The 18913-nt window shown below is 48.0% G+C and overlaps 1 protein-coding gene across 2 annotated transcripts in view; it reads left to right on the top strand.

Annotated features, from left to right (window-relative positions):
• Positions 1 to 13107, top strand: part of APBA1 (amyloid beta precursor protein binding family A member 1) — a 77001-nt gene extending 63894 nt beyond the window's left edge. For both annotated transcript variants that reach the window (XM_060100853.1, XM_060100852.1), the window contains 3 exons: positions 9417 to 9536; positions 11478 to 11618; positions 12389 to 13107. In XM_060100853.1, the coding sequence (XP_059956836.1) occupies positions 9417 to 9536; positions 11478 to 11618; positions 12389 to 12460 (333 nt within the window). In that variant the 3' untranslated portion in view covers positions 12461 to 13107. The remainder of the gene's footprint in view (positions 1 to 9416; positions 9537 to 11477; positions 11619 to 12388) is intronic.
• Positions 13108 to 18913: the final 5806 nt, after the last annotated feature.

Genomic DNA, 18913 nt, shown 5'->3' with positions numbered 1-18913 from the left:
CTTCTTGTTCAGCCTGAATTGATACTGTTGCATGAGGCTGAGAAGAGCTACTTAAAGGAAAATTGAATATGAGTATTTGAGGGCAAGAAATTAGATTTTCTTAGGATTGAAGTATCCATGTGTAGTCTCTTGAGTGCACTGGAACTTGCTGATTGCATGGGAAGTAGGAACAAGTATATTTTTCCTTCACTACAGTATCTGTAGACCCTGCCAGCTCTGTACCAAGCAGTGTGGTACAGGCAGACTAGGATCCTATGACTTTCTTTGGTTCCTTGGGGTTTCCTGAAAGACTGTTAACTAGAATATAGCTCTGTATGTGTGTGTGTGTGTGAGAAAGAGAGAGAATAAATGTGAATTTATAGAATAGTTATTCTAAGCAGAAGAAAATCACAAAAGACAACATCCTTGGCCAAGGGCCCTGGGATGGAGGGGAGGTCAAGGTGAGTGTATAGGCCAGACATGTCTACCTCTTTGCGTTTTTTGTTTGTTTTTTATGTTATATAGGAATTCATCTTTTTTTTTTCTTTTTCCTGCTTTTTTTATCAGTATTTTTTATTGAAGTATGGTTGATTTATAATGTTGTGTTAATTTCTGCTATACAGCAAAGTGATTCAGTTATACATACATAGACATTCTTTTTTAAATATGTTCTTTTCCATTATAGTTTATCATAGGACATTGAATATAGTTCTCTGTACTATACAGTAGGATCTTGTTGTTCATTCATCCATATATAAAAGCTTACCTCTGCTAACCCCAACCTCCCACTCCATCCCTCCCCCAACCCCCTCCCCCTTGGCAACCACCAGTCTGTTCTCTATGTCTGTGATTCTGTTAATGTTTCATAGATAGGTTCATTTGTGTCACATTTTAGATTCCACATATAAGTGATATCATATTGTATTTGTCTTTCTCTTTCTGACTTACTTCACTTATTACGATAATTTCTAGTTGCATCCATGTTGCTGCAAATGGCATTATTTTGTTCTTTTTTATGGCTGAGTAGTATTCCATTGTGTATATGTACCACATCTTTATCCATTCATCTGTCGGTGGACACTTAGGTTGTTTCTATGTCTTGGCTATAGTAAATGGTGCTGCTATGAACATAGGGGTGCATGTATATTTTGAATTATAGTTTTGTTGGGATATATGCCCAGGCGTAGGATTGCTGGATCATACAGTAATTCTATATATTTTTAGTTTTCTGAGGAACCTCCATACTGTTTTCCACAGTGGCTATCTGACCAACAGTGTAGGAGGGTTCCCTTTTCTCCACACCCTCTCCAGCATTTGTTGTTTGTAGAGTTTTTAATGATGGCCAACCTGACTGGTATGAGGTGGTACCTCATTGTAGTTTTGATTGCATTTCTCTAATAATTAGCGATGCTGAATATCTCTTCATGTGCCTATTGGCCATCTGTATTTCTTCTTTAGAGAAATGTCTGTTTAGGTCTTCTATTTTTCGATTGGGTTTTTTTGTTTTTGAGCTGTGTGAGCTATTGTATATTTTGGAAATTAAGCCCTTGTCAGTCATATTGTTTGCAAATATTTTCTCCCATTCTGTAGGTTGTCTTTTCATTTTGTTTTGCCTGTTTATTTTTTTTAAGTTTATTTATTTTATTTATATATTTTTGGCTGTGTTGGGTCTTTGCTGCTGTGTGGGGGCTTTCTCTAGTTGTGGCGAGTGGGGGCCGCTCCTCGTTGAGGTGTGAGGGCCTCTCATTGCAGTGGCCTCTGTCGCTGCAGACCACAGGCTCCAGGTGCGCGGGCTTCAATAGTTGTGGCTTGTGGGCTCTAGAGTTCAGGCTCAGTAGCTGTGGCACTCGGACCGAGTTGCTCCGTGGCTTGTGGGATCCTCCCAGACCAGGGCTCGAACCCCTGTCCACCGCACTAAATCCTTATAAGATAATCACACTCAGAAAGAAATAGTCCTTTTTGGGCTCATTTCTTTTTGTTATAAATAAATTCTACCTCTTGCTTAACATACATTAAAGATAAGATTAAAGGTCCTAGTTTGAACATGTATATTCATTCAAACATGTTTAATTGGGCTTCTGTTAGCCTGAGCTGAACTGTGAAGAAGCCAGAATGAAAAAAATAAATAAAAATAAAAAAAGAAGCCAGAATGACAGTATGCACATGGAGGATAATTTATAATTGAAAGGGTTCAGTGGCAACATAGAGGTGAAATGCTAAGAGCATTTGGAGTGGGGGAGCAGAGAATCTTACCTGATTTTTTTTTTTTTTTTTTTTTTTTGTGGTACGCGGACCTCTCACTGTTGTGGCCTCTCCCGTTGCGGAGCACAGGCTCCGGACGCACAGGCTCAGCGGCCATGGCTCACGGGCCCAGCCGCTCTGCGGCATGTGGGATCTTCCCGGACCAGGGCATGAACCCATGTCCCCTGCATCGGCAGGCGGACTCTCAACCACTGCGCCACCAGGGAAGCCCTACCTGATTTTTAAGGTGGGCCTTGAAGGAGGAGTTAGACTCAGGTGGATAGCAGAAAGGAAAGTGGCCTTTGGGAGTTTCTTCTGGAATTGATGGATGGTGGACTGGCTTTGTGCTGGGAGAGGCAGGTCTGAGCCAGCCTGAGAAGGCTGATCTGATGGTGTGATAATGTGGAGAAGCCAGGGAGGGCCAGGAGTAGGAAGAAAGGATGCACCCACATTTGGCTTCTCACTCACACATGCCAAGCTTCACAGATGCCCTCTCATACCAGGGAGCAAGTTACTTATTAAACACCCATGCATGTGTGAGAACTGCCGAGGGGCCATGGGAACCAAAAATGCCTCAGACACAATCCACGCCCTAAGGAGCTTGGCCTCAATGGGGAGAAGTGAATGAAAGGACTGATAATAACAGTGACTGAGTGCTGTGCGCCTGGACCATTCTGAGAATGTGTGTGTTCACTCGCAGAACCCTACGGCAGCCTTCTGTAGGGTAGGTACTATTGTGCAAGTTAGGAAACAGGCACAGAAAATGACGTAATCATTCGAGGTCACACAGTGTGTCAGTAGTGCAGCCAGGTCACTCGGCCACCCTGGTATCATTCCAGCGGTGTCTGTGGTCAGACCCTGGGGCAGTGGTTCTCAACCTGAGGGATCTTGACCCCCCCAGGCGTCATTTGGCAATGTCTGAAGACAGTTTGGGTTGTCACGACTAGGGAGAAGGAGATGCTCCTGGCATCCAGTGGGTGGAGGTCAGGGAGGCTGCCAGATATCCTGCAATGCACAGGACAGTCCCCACAGCTAAGGATTATCCAGCCCAAATGTCAATAGATTGAGAAAGCCTGCCTGCAGGAGATAGTTCAGGTGTGGGAGAGAAATCTGGAGAAAGGGAGGTCGGTGAGGGAGGGAGGGTGGGGAGTTGATCTACGTCTGGAAAGTCTTGGGGAGGAGGAGCCAGAAGAGAGGATAACTTGAGCACAGGTGGGGCTGGGGCCTGGGTGGGAATAAGCAGACCTTCCTGAGGACTGGCAAGGCTGCATGCCTGAGCCCATTTACACACCTGCCCAGCAGTGCCCAGCCCTAGGCACTGGTCACCTCCCTTCCTCTTCATAAAAAACAGCCTGTGAGGGAGGGTGATGGCAAATGCCTGGTTCACAGATGAGTCATCAGCTACTCAGAAGGTGCAGACAGCATGCCCAGAACGCCCCAGCTGACGGAGTCCAGATCCCCGTCCACCCCTCCGTGCCTCTGCACAAAGGAGGCAGACACGGTGAGGGAGGCTGTGAGACCCATGGCCTGCCTTCCCCTGGTACCACACGGGGACTGGTCTTCTGTCCAGTGCATCACACATCAAGGTGGAAACAGACTAGCGCAGGGCGCAATTGGCGCGCTGTCTGAGCAGTTTCCTAAGGGGAAAAGGTTTGTTTGCACCAGTAGCTGACCTTTTATGTCTATAAATGGAGTCTCTCTGGAATGGGAAAATTAAAAGGCCATGTGGTGATGAAAGAGATGTAACTGATGAAGATGGAGAGGAAGAAAGCCAGCACCTCTGTGGCCACCCTCGGCAGAGAAGTACATAGCAGGCAGGCCCCAGCTAGGACACAGCTGCCCTTTCCCGGCGCTGCAGGATGCGCTGCCTTGTCGAATAGAAAAGGGTGATTGGCCCTGTCCCCTTCTCCCCCCACCCCGAGAATCTTCCTACTGATTTCAGCTAGAATTGCCAGTACCGAAGAAGACATTTAATGGGTTGTCTCCTGGTTTGTAAGTTCTGTAAAAACATATCTTTTTTGCCTGTCCCTGAGCAGATACTCACAGTGCCCCACCCTCACTCCTAGGCCCCCGCAGGGGAGCATTCTGGGCTTCTTCAAGGCTTCCCATTAGTATTGCTTGTTTCAGTGTTACTTCAGTGCTCCTTGCAATGAGTTTAACGAGCCGCTCTCATCCTGGAAAATCAGTGCTTAGCAAACTTTGATTGAATCACCCAGGGATCTTGTTAAACTGCAGGCTCTGATTCGGCAGGTCTGGGGTGGGATTCTGCATGTTCAACAAACTCCCCGGTGATGACATCGCCATCAATGGGCTTCGAGTGTTCTGCATCTTGCCACTTTAATGCATGTTGACCTTCCCTCTCCCCTGGTTATAGGGAATAGAGTACGTTTCTAGAATAGATTACAGGTATTGAATTATTTTCTTTCTTCCCTAGTTCTTATTTTCCTGTCATAGTTCCTGAAGCATAATTATTGGTAGGCAAAGCGTGTTAGCAGACCGCCTGTTCATGCCATCGCCTCCACGGTCCTGCCCTCCAGATTTGTTTTCTTTTTGAAACTAGAGCACCGCTTCCTTACCTTCCACGGGATCATCACGGGTCTGCTTTCCCGTTGCTATAGAGACCATTCTGGCTTCTCTCCTCTCCCATTCCGTCTTCCCTACTCTTCCCTCCCACCATATTTCTTAATTTGCTACACCATTCCACTGTTGTCATGGGGACGAAATGACCATTTATTTAATTGGCACCTCCAATAAAGTGGCAGCTGAGAAATCTGAGTTAATGGGACCCAACTTGAAGCGTTGATGAGGAACAGCAGAGCAAGTGCGTGGTCTGGTTGTTTCAGATTGCCATCTCTCTGGGCTTCGTCTTGCAGCAAATATCCCCAGTCTAGAAATTCTTTCACTGAGGGACAAATCAGCATCTTAAATCAATGTACACAAAAGAACCCACCGGAGCGATGTGGACTTTTTAGGTAACAGAGAAAATAGTCATTCTCTTGCTTTTCAGGAGCTCTCCGAGGTTTTCCTGTACCTCACAGACATACCTGAACAACCGCAGTGTTTCATAGGTGTAAACATTTAAAGCGGGTCGCTCTGTCTGGAGGGTTGTGTTTCTGACAACGTGCTCCTCGTTTTCGTCATCCTTTGCTCTTGCTTCCCACACACTCCTGGTCTTGTAGTTTGTGATGTGGGGAGAGAAAGGGGAATGGACTCTGGCTGCCCTGCCTGTGCCTGCAGCCCTCCCCTGAGCTCCCAGAGGCCTGGCTCCACCAACTCCCAGCGCCTAACACATGGCTTGGCACATTGCAGGTGATCCATACATATCTACTGATTGAATGATAAAGAGGGGGCTCTCAAGGGAAAAAGAAATATATGCACGAATGGTATCTGAGCAACACCCCCAAAAGAGAAGCCGATTTGTAATGTTAGAAATAGCTTTTTCCGGGCATGATGGTTGAGATGTGGTGTTGTCAGCAGACATGCTTAGGAAAGAATAAAAATGCATAACAGGGGCTGAAATTGTAGCAATTAGAAGTGGAAGAGCTCTTAGGAGGTTTCAGCATTTGTTTTGAAGATGTGGAGACTGAGGTAGAAGGTGGAATAGAGGGTCTAAGACCCCCCGGGCTGTGGTGGAGGAAACAGCTGCAGCCCAGGTCTCCTGACACAGCAGACGCCTCTTCACCCAGCCCCGCTGGTCCCACTGTTAGGGGAAGAATTCCAGCACATCCCCGTGGGCATGGGTGACAGGACCTGCTGCTGTGCGGGAGGCCCCGATCTCCGCAGACCTCCTTTACCCCGGGAGAATCGCCCTTGGCACATTCTGTTGCTCTTGTTTGGAAACATTTCTTGAACCGGAGAAGTTTCCTAGAGCTGTTCCAGAAACCACGGAGAGATGCTGGTAACAGCTGCCTGCGAGTGCACACACGTCACCACAAGCCAAATCACAGCCGTTGGGAGGCTCCAGTCCTGCAGAAAACAGCAACTCCGGAGACTGAGGAAACAGCTGGGGGTGGGGAATTAAACTGACCTCCTCAAAACTCACACGTTGAGAGGACAAGCTGGAATCACCCAAAGTAAGTGGGGCAGCCTGGGAGCTGGAGCCCTGAAGTCTCGCCAGGTAGGCGAGTAAACTAAAAACACGGCCCCGTGCAAGGCTGGGCGAAAAGGTTGGGGGCACAGCTTCGTCCTTCTGTCACTCTCCCTGGCTTCTCTGTCCAGCAGGCTTTACTCATGAATAACACACACCCTTCCAATGTCTATATGGGGAATCACGGCGTAGGAGAAAATGCTCTGGGTTTGAATACAAATAGACCTGGAAGAGAATCTTGCTGTGGGTGAACCTGGGTGAGTGGTGAAGCTGCAGTTTCCTCCTCTATAAAATGGGCATAATTAGAGCTGCCAGTTTGTCAAGGAGATTAAAGGAGACAGCTCCTGTGACTTCAGGTCGGTGCCTGGCAAGAGTCAGCGTGCAGTGACAGGTGGTTTGGCTAGTTTCGTCATCAGGATGGTTTTTGATGGACAGTGACCTTAGGGGTGCTCACACACATGGGGGTGGCTGACTGGGCACCAGGCCAACTGGCTCTCTGTCACCCTCCCCCTGGCGTGGCTAGTCCATGCTCTCACGGAGCACACTGGCCACAGGTATGAGTAGTAAACTGACATCTTTGACTCTGATCATCCCTGAGTGCATGTGAGTTCATTGTTCTGCGGCAGTGGCCTGTATCAGTTCTCAAAAATTGAGTGTATCGCCAGGAAGTGTGTATCAAGTCACCGGGAAGACTCATTAACACACAGAATGTTGAGTCCCACCCCTGGAGTTTCAGATTCTGTAGGTCTGGGTGGACCCTAGACTCTTGCTTTTTTTTTTATTGAAGTATAGTTGATTTGCAATATTGTGTTAGTTTTAGGTGTACAGCACAGTGATTCGTTTATCCATGTGTGTGTGTGTGTGTGTGTGTGTATACATTCCTTTTCAGATTCTTTTCCCTTATAGGCTATTACAAAATATTGGGTATAGTACCCTGTGCTATACAGTAGGTCCTTGTTGGTTATCTATGTTATGTATACAGTAGTGCATATATGTTAATCCCAGCCCCCTAATTTATCCCTCCCCCAACCCTGCATTTATAACAAAAAATGTCCTGGTGCTGCTGGTTTGGGGTGTCCCACTTTGAGGACCTGTTGGCCGAGCATAGGGGCCAAAAAAGCCTCTATCCATCCCTCAGTCTAGAGTGTATCTTCATTACTTAGAAGCAAAAGGTGTGTGGGTCCCTCCTGCCACTCAGAGGGGCAGGTTACACTCTTGCCACAAATTCTGTTGGCACCAAAGTCATCTAACACCACTTTCACCTCTCTGCTTGGCAAGGTGCTTGTGAGGAAGGCAGAGGCTCCATTATCCCCGTCCCGACCCCACTGAGCCTCAGACAAGGCAGGTTTAATGTCCGTGTCTGCGTCCTCATCCGTAAAATGTGAAGCAGAAGTCCTGACCTCCCGCAGAGTTTGCAGACTGGTCGGAGGGTGACAGTTGGCAGCAGCATTGTGGAATTTACAGATTTCTATTTATAGAATACGAGGCAATCACCCTTCTGGCTGAAATGGATTTGTCATTGTCCTCCCAGGCCTCTCTTTCCACTTCGCCGATAGAGGGCACACACTGGACCCATCTGTGAATTGATGGGGCGGGGGTGGGGGGAGGGGGGCGTCTCCAGGGGATACGGCAGACTTGGTGGAATAGAGCCTACCTTTGCCTGTCCCTCCTCTGCTGGCGGAGAGGCTGTCCACTCACCCCACAGTACCGTCTTTTAGGAAGAGCTTCTCCCCTCAGCTCTAGCCCTTTGGAGGAGTGGACCTTGGCAGGCCTGGCGCTGTTTCCCAATCAGCTGGCCTCGCGAGCTGGGAGTGCAGTGAGACAGGCATCAGGCGGGAGTGCTGAGTCCTCCCCGTCTCAGCTCTCAAAGCAGGGCCTCCAGCCACAAGCAGTGTGGTCTCTCTACCCTGGCCCTTTCCCTGTGTGCCATGATGGAAGCGGGTTGGAAAGCACCTGCTGTTGGCCATTTGGTCTGGACCATCTGGCAAGTGGGAGTTGCCTGAGGCAGAGCACGCAGGCTGGGGAGGTGTCGGGGGGCGGGGAGAGTTCACTTCAGGACTGAATTACTTTTGTCTGGCACCTTCCTCTTGGGTGAGGCTCACAAGTCGGTGGCAGGACCGGCAGGAGAACCTTCCCACCGCCTGAATGAGGGAAAGCATAGCTTTGTGATGATTTTCTAGGGGTTCTCCTGTGCAGACCCAGGCTCTGGTCCCTGCTGAGCATGTGTTCAAGGGCAGGAAGACAGGCCTGAGCTCAGCTTAGATCAGAGTGGGGTGGAGGAAGCACTCTAAATAGGCTCAGAAACCAGATGGAGTCCCTCTTTATCTTTAAAAACCAATTTTGTCTCTATACGCCATTCCAATTGAGAGGGAGGGACGAGTTACCAGGGAGCATGAAATCGGAGATGACCATTAAGCCCTATTTCCTCCTACTTCCCTCTCCACCAGCACTGGTCCTACCACCCTATTCATTCTCCCAAGGAGGCCTTCGCTGACTGCAGTCCTGCCTCTGTGCCCTGCTTCTCCCCAGATGCTCGTGGGAATGTTGATAAACTGTAGAATCCCTAACAGGCAGAGAGAATGGGGAAGCAGGACCACCAGGGGCGACAGACAGCAAGCCCTGATGAATTGGGCTGTTGTGTGAATTAGTTGTCCTTTGTTAGAAAAGGAAGAATTGCTACGAGTGTGCCTTTCAGAGAAAAAGTTCCTTTCGTGCTTGTCCCCCACCTGACCAGGAGAGAGATTGTGCATCCTTCATCTTTCAAGCCAAAATACACATGTGGCAGTTTTCCTCTTAGCTGCACAGACGATCGCTTTTTCCAGATGACTTGAATGCAGCCCGTTTCCCAAAATGAAGACATTGCCCACAGAAACTGGTCTCTGCGTGGGCTGAAAGGGCTCCATGTAAACCTAATGGTTTTCTCCCCTAGGTTGACAGAATCTAGCTTGGACTGTCTGACGCAGGTGCTATCAGGCTGGACGTGGGGCACTGTGGAGTCAACGAAGAAACCGAGGCTCAGTGCAGCATCTTTTGCCTTTGGTGCTGTCTGCATTTATCTCTTGTTGGCATCAATGGTCATCGAATCCCCTGTGCTTTATTCACATTTCAGGGCTTGAAGAATCAGGCCCGGGTCAAGCTGAATATCGTGAGGTGTCCCCCAGTGACCACCGTGTTGATCAGGAGACCAGACCTTCGCTACCAGCTGGGGTTCAGTGTCCAGAATGGAATCGTAAGTACAACCCCACACCTTTTCCAAAAGTCTGACACACGAAACCGTGGCCCAGGGTTTGGGTTTTGGGGCTGTTCTTGAAAGCTGGTCATTTTGCAGAAAAAATCCAGCAAGGAAGGGACGAATGGGTGAAGGCAGACTCACTTCCTCCATGGGCAGAGAATTCTGTGCCTTCTGTGGGGGAAGAGAGGGACCCTCCCAGATCCATGTGCCCCAGAGCCCAGCGACTCTGTGATGAGCGGGGTGACCCTCCCAGCTGCCAGCTTGAGATAGTTTGAGGTATCCACCTTCCCAACCCCCCCCCCCAGCCAGCAGCTTCCCAGGGAAGGGGGTGAAGAGCCCTGGGGGCTGGGCTTCCAAACCCTTGGTGATACCAGTGCAGCCCAGGCTGAGAACCCAGCCCTGTGGGTTATGCCTGAATGATCTCTGCCTTACCTTTTTAACCTGAATTTGGCTCTTGGGAGATAAAGAGTACTTTCATCACCTGGATGTCTGCCTTCAAATACTTCCTTGGTTTTTCCCCCTTTATTGTGATAAAACATACACAACATTAAGTTTGCCATTTAAACCATTTTTAAGCATACACTTCAGTGCCTTTAAGTACATTCAAAAAGTGGTTGTGTCCATCAGTGCTATTTCCAGAACTTTTTCTTCATCCCAAGCAGCAACTCCCTACTCAACACTACTCCCTTTTTGTCCTGGTTTGCCTTGTTATGGACTCACAGTAGTTCTGGGCTTTGGTGACAAATCTGTAACCTTCTTGATATTATAGATTTTGGATGTGCCCTCCCTCTCTCTGCATTCATCTTTGCAGATAGGAAAAACCCTATTCTTTTTCCTCCCTTTTTTTATATAAATTTATTTTATTTATTTTTGGCTGTATTGGGTCTTCGTTGCCACGCACGGGTTTTCTCTAGCTGCGGCGAGCGGGGGCTACTCTTCGCTGTGGTGTGTGGGCTTCTCATTGCGGTGGCTTCTCGTTGTGGAGCATGGGTTCTAGGCGTGCGGCCTTCAGTAGTTGTGGTTCACGGGCTCTAGAGTGCAGGCTCAGCAGTTGTGGCGCAGGGGCTCAGTTGCTCTGCGGCATGTGGGATCTTCCCTGACCAGGGATCGAACCTGTGTCCCCTGCATTGGCAGGCGGATTCTAAACCACTGCGCCACCAGGGTAGTCCCCTGCATAGGCTTTTAAAGAAAGGTGCACAGCCAGGAGTGAAAAGTCAGCTCTGTAAATTCAAACCATGTTCTTTTGGGAAATTCTGATTGCTTTGTGTGTGAGGTAGGGGTGTCTATAGCCTGCAGCACTGAGCCCAGAGCCCTCCCCAAGCCTGCAGCCTCTGCCCACTGCAGTGCCTGGCTGCACTGAGACGAAAACCAGCCACATTACCATTTCTGCCAGAAGGGAGTTTGAACAAGAACCACTGAGTTGGGACAGCCAAAGGGAGCTTCTGCCTTCTAGCTGGCCACACTTTGGAACATGAAGTGGGGTTCTAGCCCCATTTTAACTCAGGTAACTGTGACCCTAAAAAGTGGGCTGCTAGCATTACACAGTTCAGTGTTTGAGTCCCAGATAATACTAAACTGTGTTACACAGGCTGACAGTTTGAAAACATTGGCAGCTCTGTGACAGGCCCAAACAGCTCTTTTTACCAAGATCGAGCTGGGATGAAAAATACTCAGAATTCACTGTGCCACGAAATCCAGTGACGTGCTGCATCCCCTACGCAGAGTGCGAGAAAAAGGGGGCCATCTGGGCATCCAGAGTCCTATCTCTTATAAAAAGAAACAAAGAGATGTAAATGTCCACAGCCTGACCATGGCAGCTCCTCAGAGATGAGAGTGCTGGGGATGGAGGATTCTAGAAAAGACAGTCTCCCACCCCCACCCAGTTCCCTAGCAGGCGATGTAGGCCAGGATGGGTAACTTGGCTTTTGACTCTGATAGATCTGCAGCCTCATGCGAGGGGGAATAGCAGAGAGAGGAGGTGTCCGCGTGGGACATCGCATCATTGAAATCAACGGGCAGAGTGTGGTCGCCACCCCACACGAGAAGATCGTGCACATCCTCTCCAATGCTGTTGGGGAGGTAAGGGAGAGTCGGGGGCTGGGGGTCCCCTGGTGCGCTCGCCCCCTCCACGAAGCCCTCCTGAGTGTCCTTCCCTGTCCTCAGCACACTTCCATACTGAACAGTCTGTCTCGGACCAGAATTTAAGCCTGGTAACGAGTGGTCATCTTAGAGCTGCTCCTCAGAATCCCGTCACGTCACCCTCAACCTTCTCCTCTGGCATCACTTCTCCACCTCCTCTCTTTAGTTCTCCAGTCGGTATCTTCTCGCCATAGCTGCCCTAGTTCTCTCCATTTTTTCCAGCTAATCCCGCCAAATGTGCCTGGAAGATTTTAAGTCAGATTCAAATCTAATCAACAGCTCCCCAGAGGCAGTTCCCTGGTATGGCCGGGCAGGTGTCAGAACAGCTGTTCTGGGGCTGATTTCCTGCCGGGGGAGGGAGGGAGGCAGGATCAGCCAAAACCCCACAGTGGTCCTTCTGTTTTAAGGGTTTTCTCCTTTAAAAAAAAAAAAAGGCCTGGTGAGAGCAAGAGCTTTTGGGAAATAAACCATCTTACCTGGTTTTCATTGTTCACTCTCTGTCACTCCTAACTTTTTAGAAGCCCATGGATTCCGTACTTCCTGGAGGCCACCTGCGTCAGGCCCCTGTTAGGAATGGTGGGGGGGACGAGGGGTGTACCTTCAAAGGAGTCCCATGGCAAGAGGTGCCGCCTCTCCCGCTAGCCCTGGGGCAGTGCCCACACAGCTCCCGGAGCCTCAGTCCCCCTGCTAAAGTGCATTTCTGCCCTCAGATTCACATGAAGACGATGCCGGCTGCCATGTACAGACTGCTGACGGCCCAGGAACAGCCCGTCTACATCTGAGGCCACGCCCCCCCGGGCAGCATGCATGGAGGACTCTCCTCACTTGTGGTTGTGTTTCTCGTGCTACATCTGTGTGCCCACTGAGATATTCCCCTCTCATACCCAGCACTCAGTTTGACACAGAAGGAAAAGAATCCACAGAGACCTCCTTCTCTGTTCTCTGTCTCTCTCTAGTTTGCTTTTTTTTTTTAACACCAGGGAAGTTTTGTATGCAGTCCCTTGAGGCTGGAGAGCAGCCAGTATCCACCCAGAATCTGCCCAGGACCATCCTGAAGGACCCTTGGGGGTCCTGAAGAGGGTTGTCACCGCTCAGGAAGGATCTTCCCTTCCCAAGAGGTGCAGACCTCTTAGAAGGAACTCCTAGGGGTGGTGAAGAAGCCGATTCAGCAGTGCCTACGATCCAACCGCTGATTTCTGCTCTCCTCCAGTCAATTTATGGGAATATGGTAGTAACAGAGAGGACCAGCCTGTGTCTTTACGGATATGCCTGCCCACCATGTACGTGGGGCATCATACGTTATTTCTGCCCAGAATTTCTGAGCCAACCTTATGCCTCTTCTATAGTTTTAGTTTCAACATAATTGTGTTTTCTAACGCGAACCTTTTCACCCAGCATAGAAGGGGAACTGCCGTGGACAAGAATACCTTCGTGTTGCAGAGAACTGGGTGCTTCCCAGGGCATCCGTGGCTTCCCAAGGTTACCAACCATTAGCTAAACACAGGCAGGTGCTTCCTGCCTCCTTCTACATCACACGTACATACACAGTTTCACTTGCCTATATTTCAACCTTCTCTTCTCCCTGCCGCCAGTGAGGCACCCAGAGCCCCTGGAAAACCCACGTCACCTCCCTGTGAGGCCCCCTCCCCCAGCAGGTGAGGCCTGCAGGGACTGGTGAGCCCTGTCTGAAGAGAACCGCCCCTCTGAGGCTGAGGCCCGGCCCTGCCAGCACCGCCTTGGCTGGAAGTGTTCTGGTGGACTCCCCTCGCGCCTCCACCCGGACACACACATCCCACACTGGGAGTCTGGGAGCGATGGACTGTTCCCCTTGAAGATGAGGCCCGGTGGAATCATGTTATGCTTCCTGGCCCAAGGTGGGACCAGCCTTGTTCTCCACTCAGGACCATGAGGCAGGATGTGACCTTTGAGAGCCCAGAACAGTATATAAACCACAAAACTAAGGGGACAATCATGACCTCAAGCAATGCCTAAGAAGCCCCAAATGTGTTCCAGAAACATCTTGCTGCCTCGTGGGCCTGAAAAAGCTTTTATTTGGTGTGGAACATTACGTGTTTTATCAGGTGCCTCATGTCCATGGGTTTTGTCTCAGTTTGGTGCAGATGTTTTAGTAATACCATGATTCTGAGCCAGTTTTCACTTACTCTTGGTCCAAAGAGCATTTTGTTTTCATGTGGGTGGGGTGTGGCTTGGTTTGGTTTTTGTTTTGTTTTGCTCGTGACCTCTGCAAAGACAGGAAGAGAAACTAATATATTTTGTGATATTAATATAGTCCCTGTTCTCAACATCTGCATTATTTATGTTGTGTCCATGGAAATAGGAACCCGGTGAGCAGGTGTTGGATAGTATGGATTTATACGTCAAATGGAGGGATTTCAGGGAGGGAGAAAGTGAATATGAAAAGATTGGGAACAAGATACTTGCGCCGGAGAGCTGAGTGGTCAGTACCCCTGGGATCTCTGTGCTGTCTTGAGTTTTCTGCTTAGAGTCAGGAAAGCTGGTTGTTTGAGCAGCGTCAGTGGCTGGACTCCCAGTGTGACCGTGAGACAGGCCCTGCTGAAGAGTGGCTGTGCTGCCTGCATGTCCCCTTTAGGAAGGGGCTGCCCCTTCTCCAAGGGTCCAGGCTGGGCAGTCTGGGACCCCTGGATGACTTTTGAGGACACTGAGCTGAATGCTGCTGGGAGCCCAGCCCCAAGGCTGACCCACTGCAAACGTGAGAGGCCGGGAACCTCAGCTCCACTTACCAAACCATAGTGTCTGACGACATATAATTAAATACTAAAGAGTCCTAAGTTCATCTTTCCTTTGCCAGAAGGAGTGGGTAAAACAGGAATGAAGCATTCTGGGTGGTATTTTCAGGCATGAGGAGCCTTGGGAAGTCACTGGAGAGAGGCTCATGCCATCAGTTCCCAGGGTGACCGCTTGAGCCACCTGCCCGAGGGCCCGTTCCGAGCCCCCGCAATCGGCCAGGGAACGGGAACCCCACCAGCATGTCCCTGGGCAGCCTCCCACATAGTTACATAAGGCTCTTCACCCAAAGGAGAGGGAGACAGAATATACTTTCTATCGCTACTGCACAAAAATCTTGGGAAGTTTGACAGGTGCTGAAAAGGCCAGTGAGGTGAACTCTCCTAGAAGGCTAACATTTCAGCATAAGATTACCCACCACGTACCTTTGTGTTCGTAAAAGTGGCTCCTCATGCCCAGATAGCGAATGTTTCCGGAGCTTGGTCCAGGTTCAGCGGGCTGTAGTGTATTCTTTTCCCTGCTCCCACTGGATGGAGGGAATCAGCCCACCTTCGGAAGTTAACCAAGGAGCCAGAATCTTAATAGTAACTCTGTTTTTGAAAGTCCCACGGGAGGTGGTGGTCTGTTTCCCTTCTGACATCCCAGTATATATAGTTACATATGTAAATATCTGAAACCCCATGTAATGGGGAAGACTATGTACAGAGCAGCCTTCCCAAACATGGCCCCGGGCAGAAAGCCACTCTTGCAGCTTGGCTAGGACATGCTGGTGACTCAGCTTTGGGGACAGATTCCTAGATCCGACGACCCCTCCGGGTCCAGCCAGGATGCACCAGAACCCACCCTGCCTCTGCCTTCTCAAATGTGAGCATTTCAGGGAGCCACCATCAACCTTGGGTTCACGAGAGGACGAAGCCCCCAGAGACCAATGCCTGGAGCCCACTCCCCTCACTGGAGTGGCTCCTCCAGGCCTGGAGCCCATCACGGGGCACTGGACTCCGAGTCCCTGCAGCCAGGTCTGCTTTCTGAACATTGCCCATCAGCACCGGCCTCAGAGAGTCCCAGAGTAACCTACTACCTCCCCATCACTCCCACCACCCCTTTTCACACCCGTCACCCCGTCCGCACGCAGATGAGACCCACCCACGAGCCCTTCTTGGGTCCCTCAGCCCAGCGGTGAGGCTGTTAACACTGTTTACAACCAAGGACACCTCCTCTTAGGTGTGTTTACTCTCCCACTTACAAGGCCACTTGCTGGTTTGAGTTTCATGTCTGTCTGCTCCTTCCCTGGTTGAGTCCGACTTGAGCACACAACCCTGACCTTATGTCCCGACCCTCCATCAAGGCAGTCGTGAGGACCGTGTGAGAAGGAAATTCCGTGTACATATTCAGCAGTCCCTAGAGTATAAACTTGTACTATTGTTCTGTAAAGAGGGTGAAATAGAGCTTATTGTAAAGCGCTGGGAGAAGTATAGTATTGTATTTGTAACAATATGGTTCTTTGTATACACAAAACTCAATGATCTCTATATATAAATATAAATAAATATATAAATAAGATCTATATACATGTGAGCCTGGAATGTTGATGCCGCACACCCACTGAATGTACTTCCTCTGACAGTCTGGTCACCGGGCTGGCCCACCCTCCCCTCCTCCATACCGTTTTGGGGGTTGTGATGTATTTAATGTGTTCTCTTCCTTTATTTAACTGAACGCTAATGTCTGTAAGAGTTGCTGCAACAATAAACAAGAACTTCACCTCTTGGCCCGGGCTGAGTGTCTTACTGTTTCAGGGGAGGGACAAGACTGAAAGTGGGGGAAAGATGACATCATCCCAAAAGGCCATCTCCTACCCATCCCATGGGACCTGCTCACAGCCCAGACACCATTTCCTAAACGGGCAGGTTCTATGAAACCAACACAGCTGTAAAACACAATAGGCTGTGTCTGTTTGAATTATGGTTTTCTCAGGGTATGTGCCCAGTAGTGGGATTGCTGGGTCGTATGGTAGTTCTATTTTTAGTTTTCTAAGGAACCTCCATACTGTTCTCCATAGTGGCTGTATCAATTTACATTCCCATCAACAGTGCAAGAGGGTTCCCTTTTCTCCACAGCCTCTCTAGCACTTAACTGTTTGTAGATTTTCTGATTTTCTGACCATTCTCACCAGTGTGAGGTGATACCTCATTGTAGTCTTGGTTTGCTTTTCTCTAATAATTAGTGATATTGAGCATCTTTTCACGTACCTCTTGGCCATCTGTATGTCTTCTTTGGAGAAATGTCTATTTAGGTCTTCTGCCCATTTTTTGATTGGGTTGTTTGTTTTTTTTGATATTGAGCTGCATGAGCTGTTTGTATATTTTGGAGATTAATCCTTTGTCAGTTGATTCATTTGCAAATATTTTCTCCCATTCTGAGGGTTGTCTTTTCATCTCGTTTATAGTTTCCTTTGCTGTGCAAAAGCTTTTAAGTTTCATTAGGTCCCATTTGTTTATTTTTTGTTTTTACTTCTATTTCTCTAGGAAGTGGGTCAAAAAAGATCTTGCTGCGATTTATGTCAAAGAGTATTCTGCATATATTTTCCTCTAAGAGTTTTATTGTGTCTGACCTTATATTTAGGTCCTTAATCCATTTGGGGTTTATTTTTGTATATGGTGTTAGGGAGTGTTCTAATTTCCTTCTTTTACATATAGCTGTCCAGTTTTCCCAGCACCACTTACTGAAGAGGCAGTCCTTTCTCCATTGTATATCCTTGCCTCCTTTGTCATAGGTTAGTTGACAGTAGGTGCGTGGGTTTATCTCTGGGCTTTCTATCCTGTTCCATTGATCTATATCTCTGTTTTTGTGCCAGTACCATACTGTCTTGATTGCTGTAGCTTTGTAGTATATTCTGAAGTCAGGGAGTTTGACTCCTCCAGCTCCATTTTTTTTTCTCAAGATTGCTTTGGCCATTCAGGGTCTTTTGCGTCTCCATACGAATTTTAAGATTTTTTTGTTCTAGTTCTGTGAAAAATGCCATTGGTAATTTGATAGGGAGTGCATTTAACCTGTACATTGCTTTGGGTAGTATAGTCATTTTCACAATATTGATTCTTCCAATCCAAGAATGTGGTATATCTCTCCACCTGTTTGTGTCTTCTTTGATTTCTTTCATCAGTGTCTTACAGTTTTCTGAGTGCGGGTCTTTTACCTCCTTAGGTAGGTTTATTCCTAGGCATTTTTATTCTTTTTGTGGCCATGATGAATGGGATTGTTTCCTTAATTTCTCTTTCTGATCTTTCGTTGTTAGTGTATAGGAATGCAAGAGATTTCTGTGCATTAATTTTGTATCCTGCAACTTTGCCAAATTCATTGATTAGCTCTAGTAGTTTTCTGGTGGCTGTGTATAGTATCATGTCATCTGTAAACAGTGACAGTTTTACTTCTTCTTTTCCAATTTGTATTCCTTTTTTTTTCTTTTTCTTCTCTGACTGCCGTGGCTAGGACTTCCAAAACTATGTTGAGTAATAATGGCATATACCCAGAGAAAACCATAATTCAAAAAGACACATGCACCCCAATGTTTATTGTAACACTATTTACAATAGGCAGGTTATGGAAGCAACCTAAATGTCCATCGACAGATGAATGGATAAAGAAGTTGTGGTACATATATACAATGGAATATTACTCAGCCATAAAAATGAACGAAATTGGGTCATTTGTAGAGACGTGGATGGGCCTAGAGACTGTCATATATAGTGAAGTAAGTCAGAAAGAGAAAAACAAATATCATATTTTAACGCATATTTGTGGAATCTAGAAAAATGGTACAGATGAACTGGTTTGCAAGGCAGAAATAGAGACAAAGATGTAGAGAACAAACGTATGGACACCAAGGGGGGAAAGGGGGGCATGGGATGAACTGGGAGATTGGGATTAATGTATATACACTAATATGTATAAAATAGATAACTAATGAGAACCTGCTGTATAGAAACTAACAGAACATTGTAAAAGAACTATACCCCAATAAAAAATAAATTCATCTGTATACCACAACTCAGAAAACTTACCTATAAGAGAAGAAAAAACACAATAGGCTGTGTCACCTGTTAAAGCCGATAATCCACAGTCTTGTCAGCCTCCTTGGAGTTCACTGAATGAGAGAGAGGAACCCTCTGGACTTCTAAGGGAAGGAAGAGAAATAGAGGTTAATTACCTTTCTCAAGAAATGTCAAATGAGGGGAGGTAGCCTTGGTTAAGTGGATAGTGGAAGGGAAATTCTGCCCTGTCCCGTTTCTCCCATGTGGCCTGGCTGAAGGCTCTTCTGGTGCTCTTTATAATTCTGCTTTTTAAGCTTGCTGTGCATGACTTCCCTGCTGCCAATGATGGGCTGGGGGCACCCAGTTCCCCAACACAGAGTATCTAGCCATGTTTCTAAAGCAAAATGCCTTTAATGCTTCTCTGTGGACACAACTGCCCAG

Source organism: Mesoplodon densirostris, chromosome 6 (genome assembly GCF_025265405.1).
Source record: "Mesoplodon densirostris isolate mMesDen1 chromosome 6, mMesDen1 primary haplotype, whole genome shotgun sequence".
Taxonomy (NCBI): Eukaryota; Metazoa; Chordata; class Mammalia; order Artiodactyla; family Ziphiidae; genus Mesoplodon; species Mesoplodon densirostris.
The sequence above is the reverse complement of the archived record's forward strand: the minus strand, read 5'-3'. Positions and strand labels throughout refer to the sequence as shown.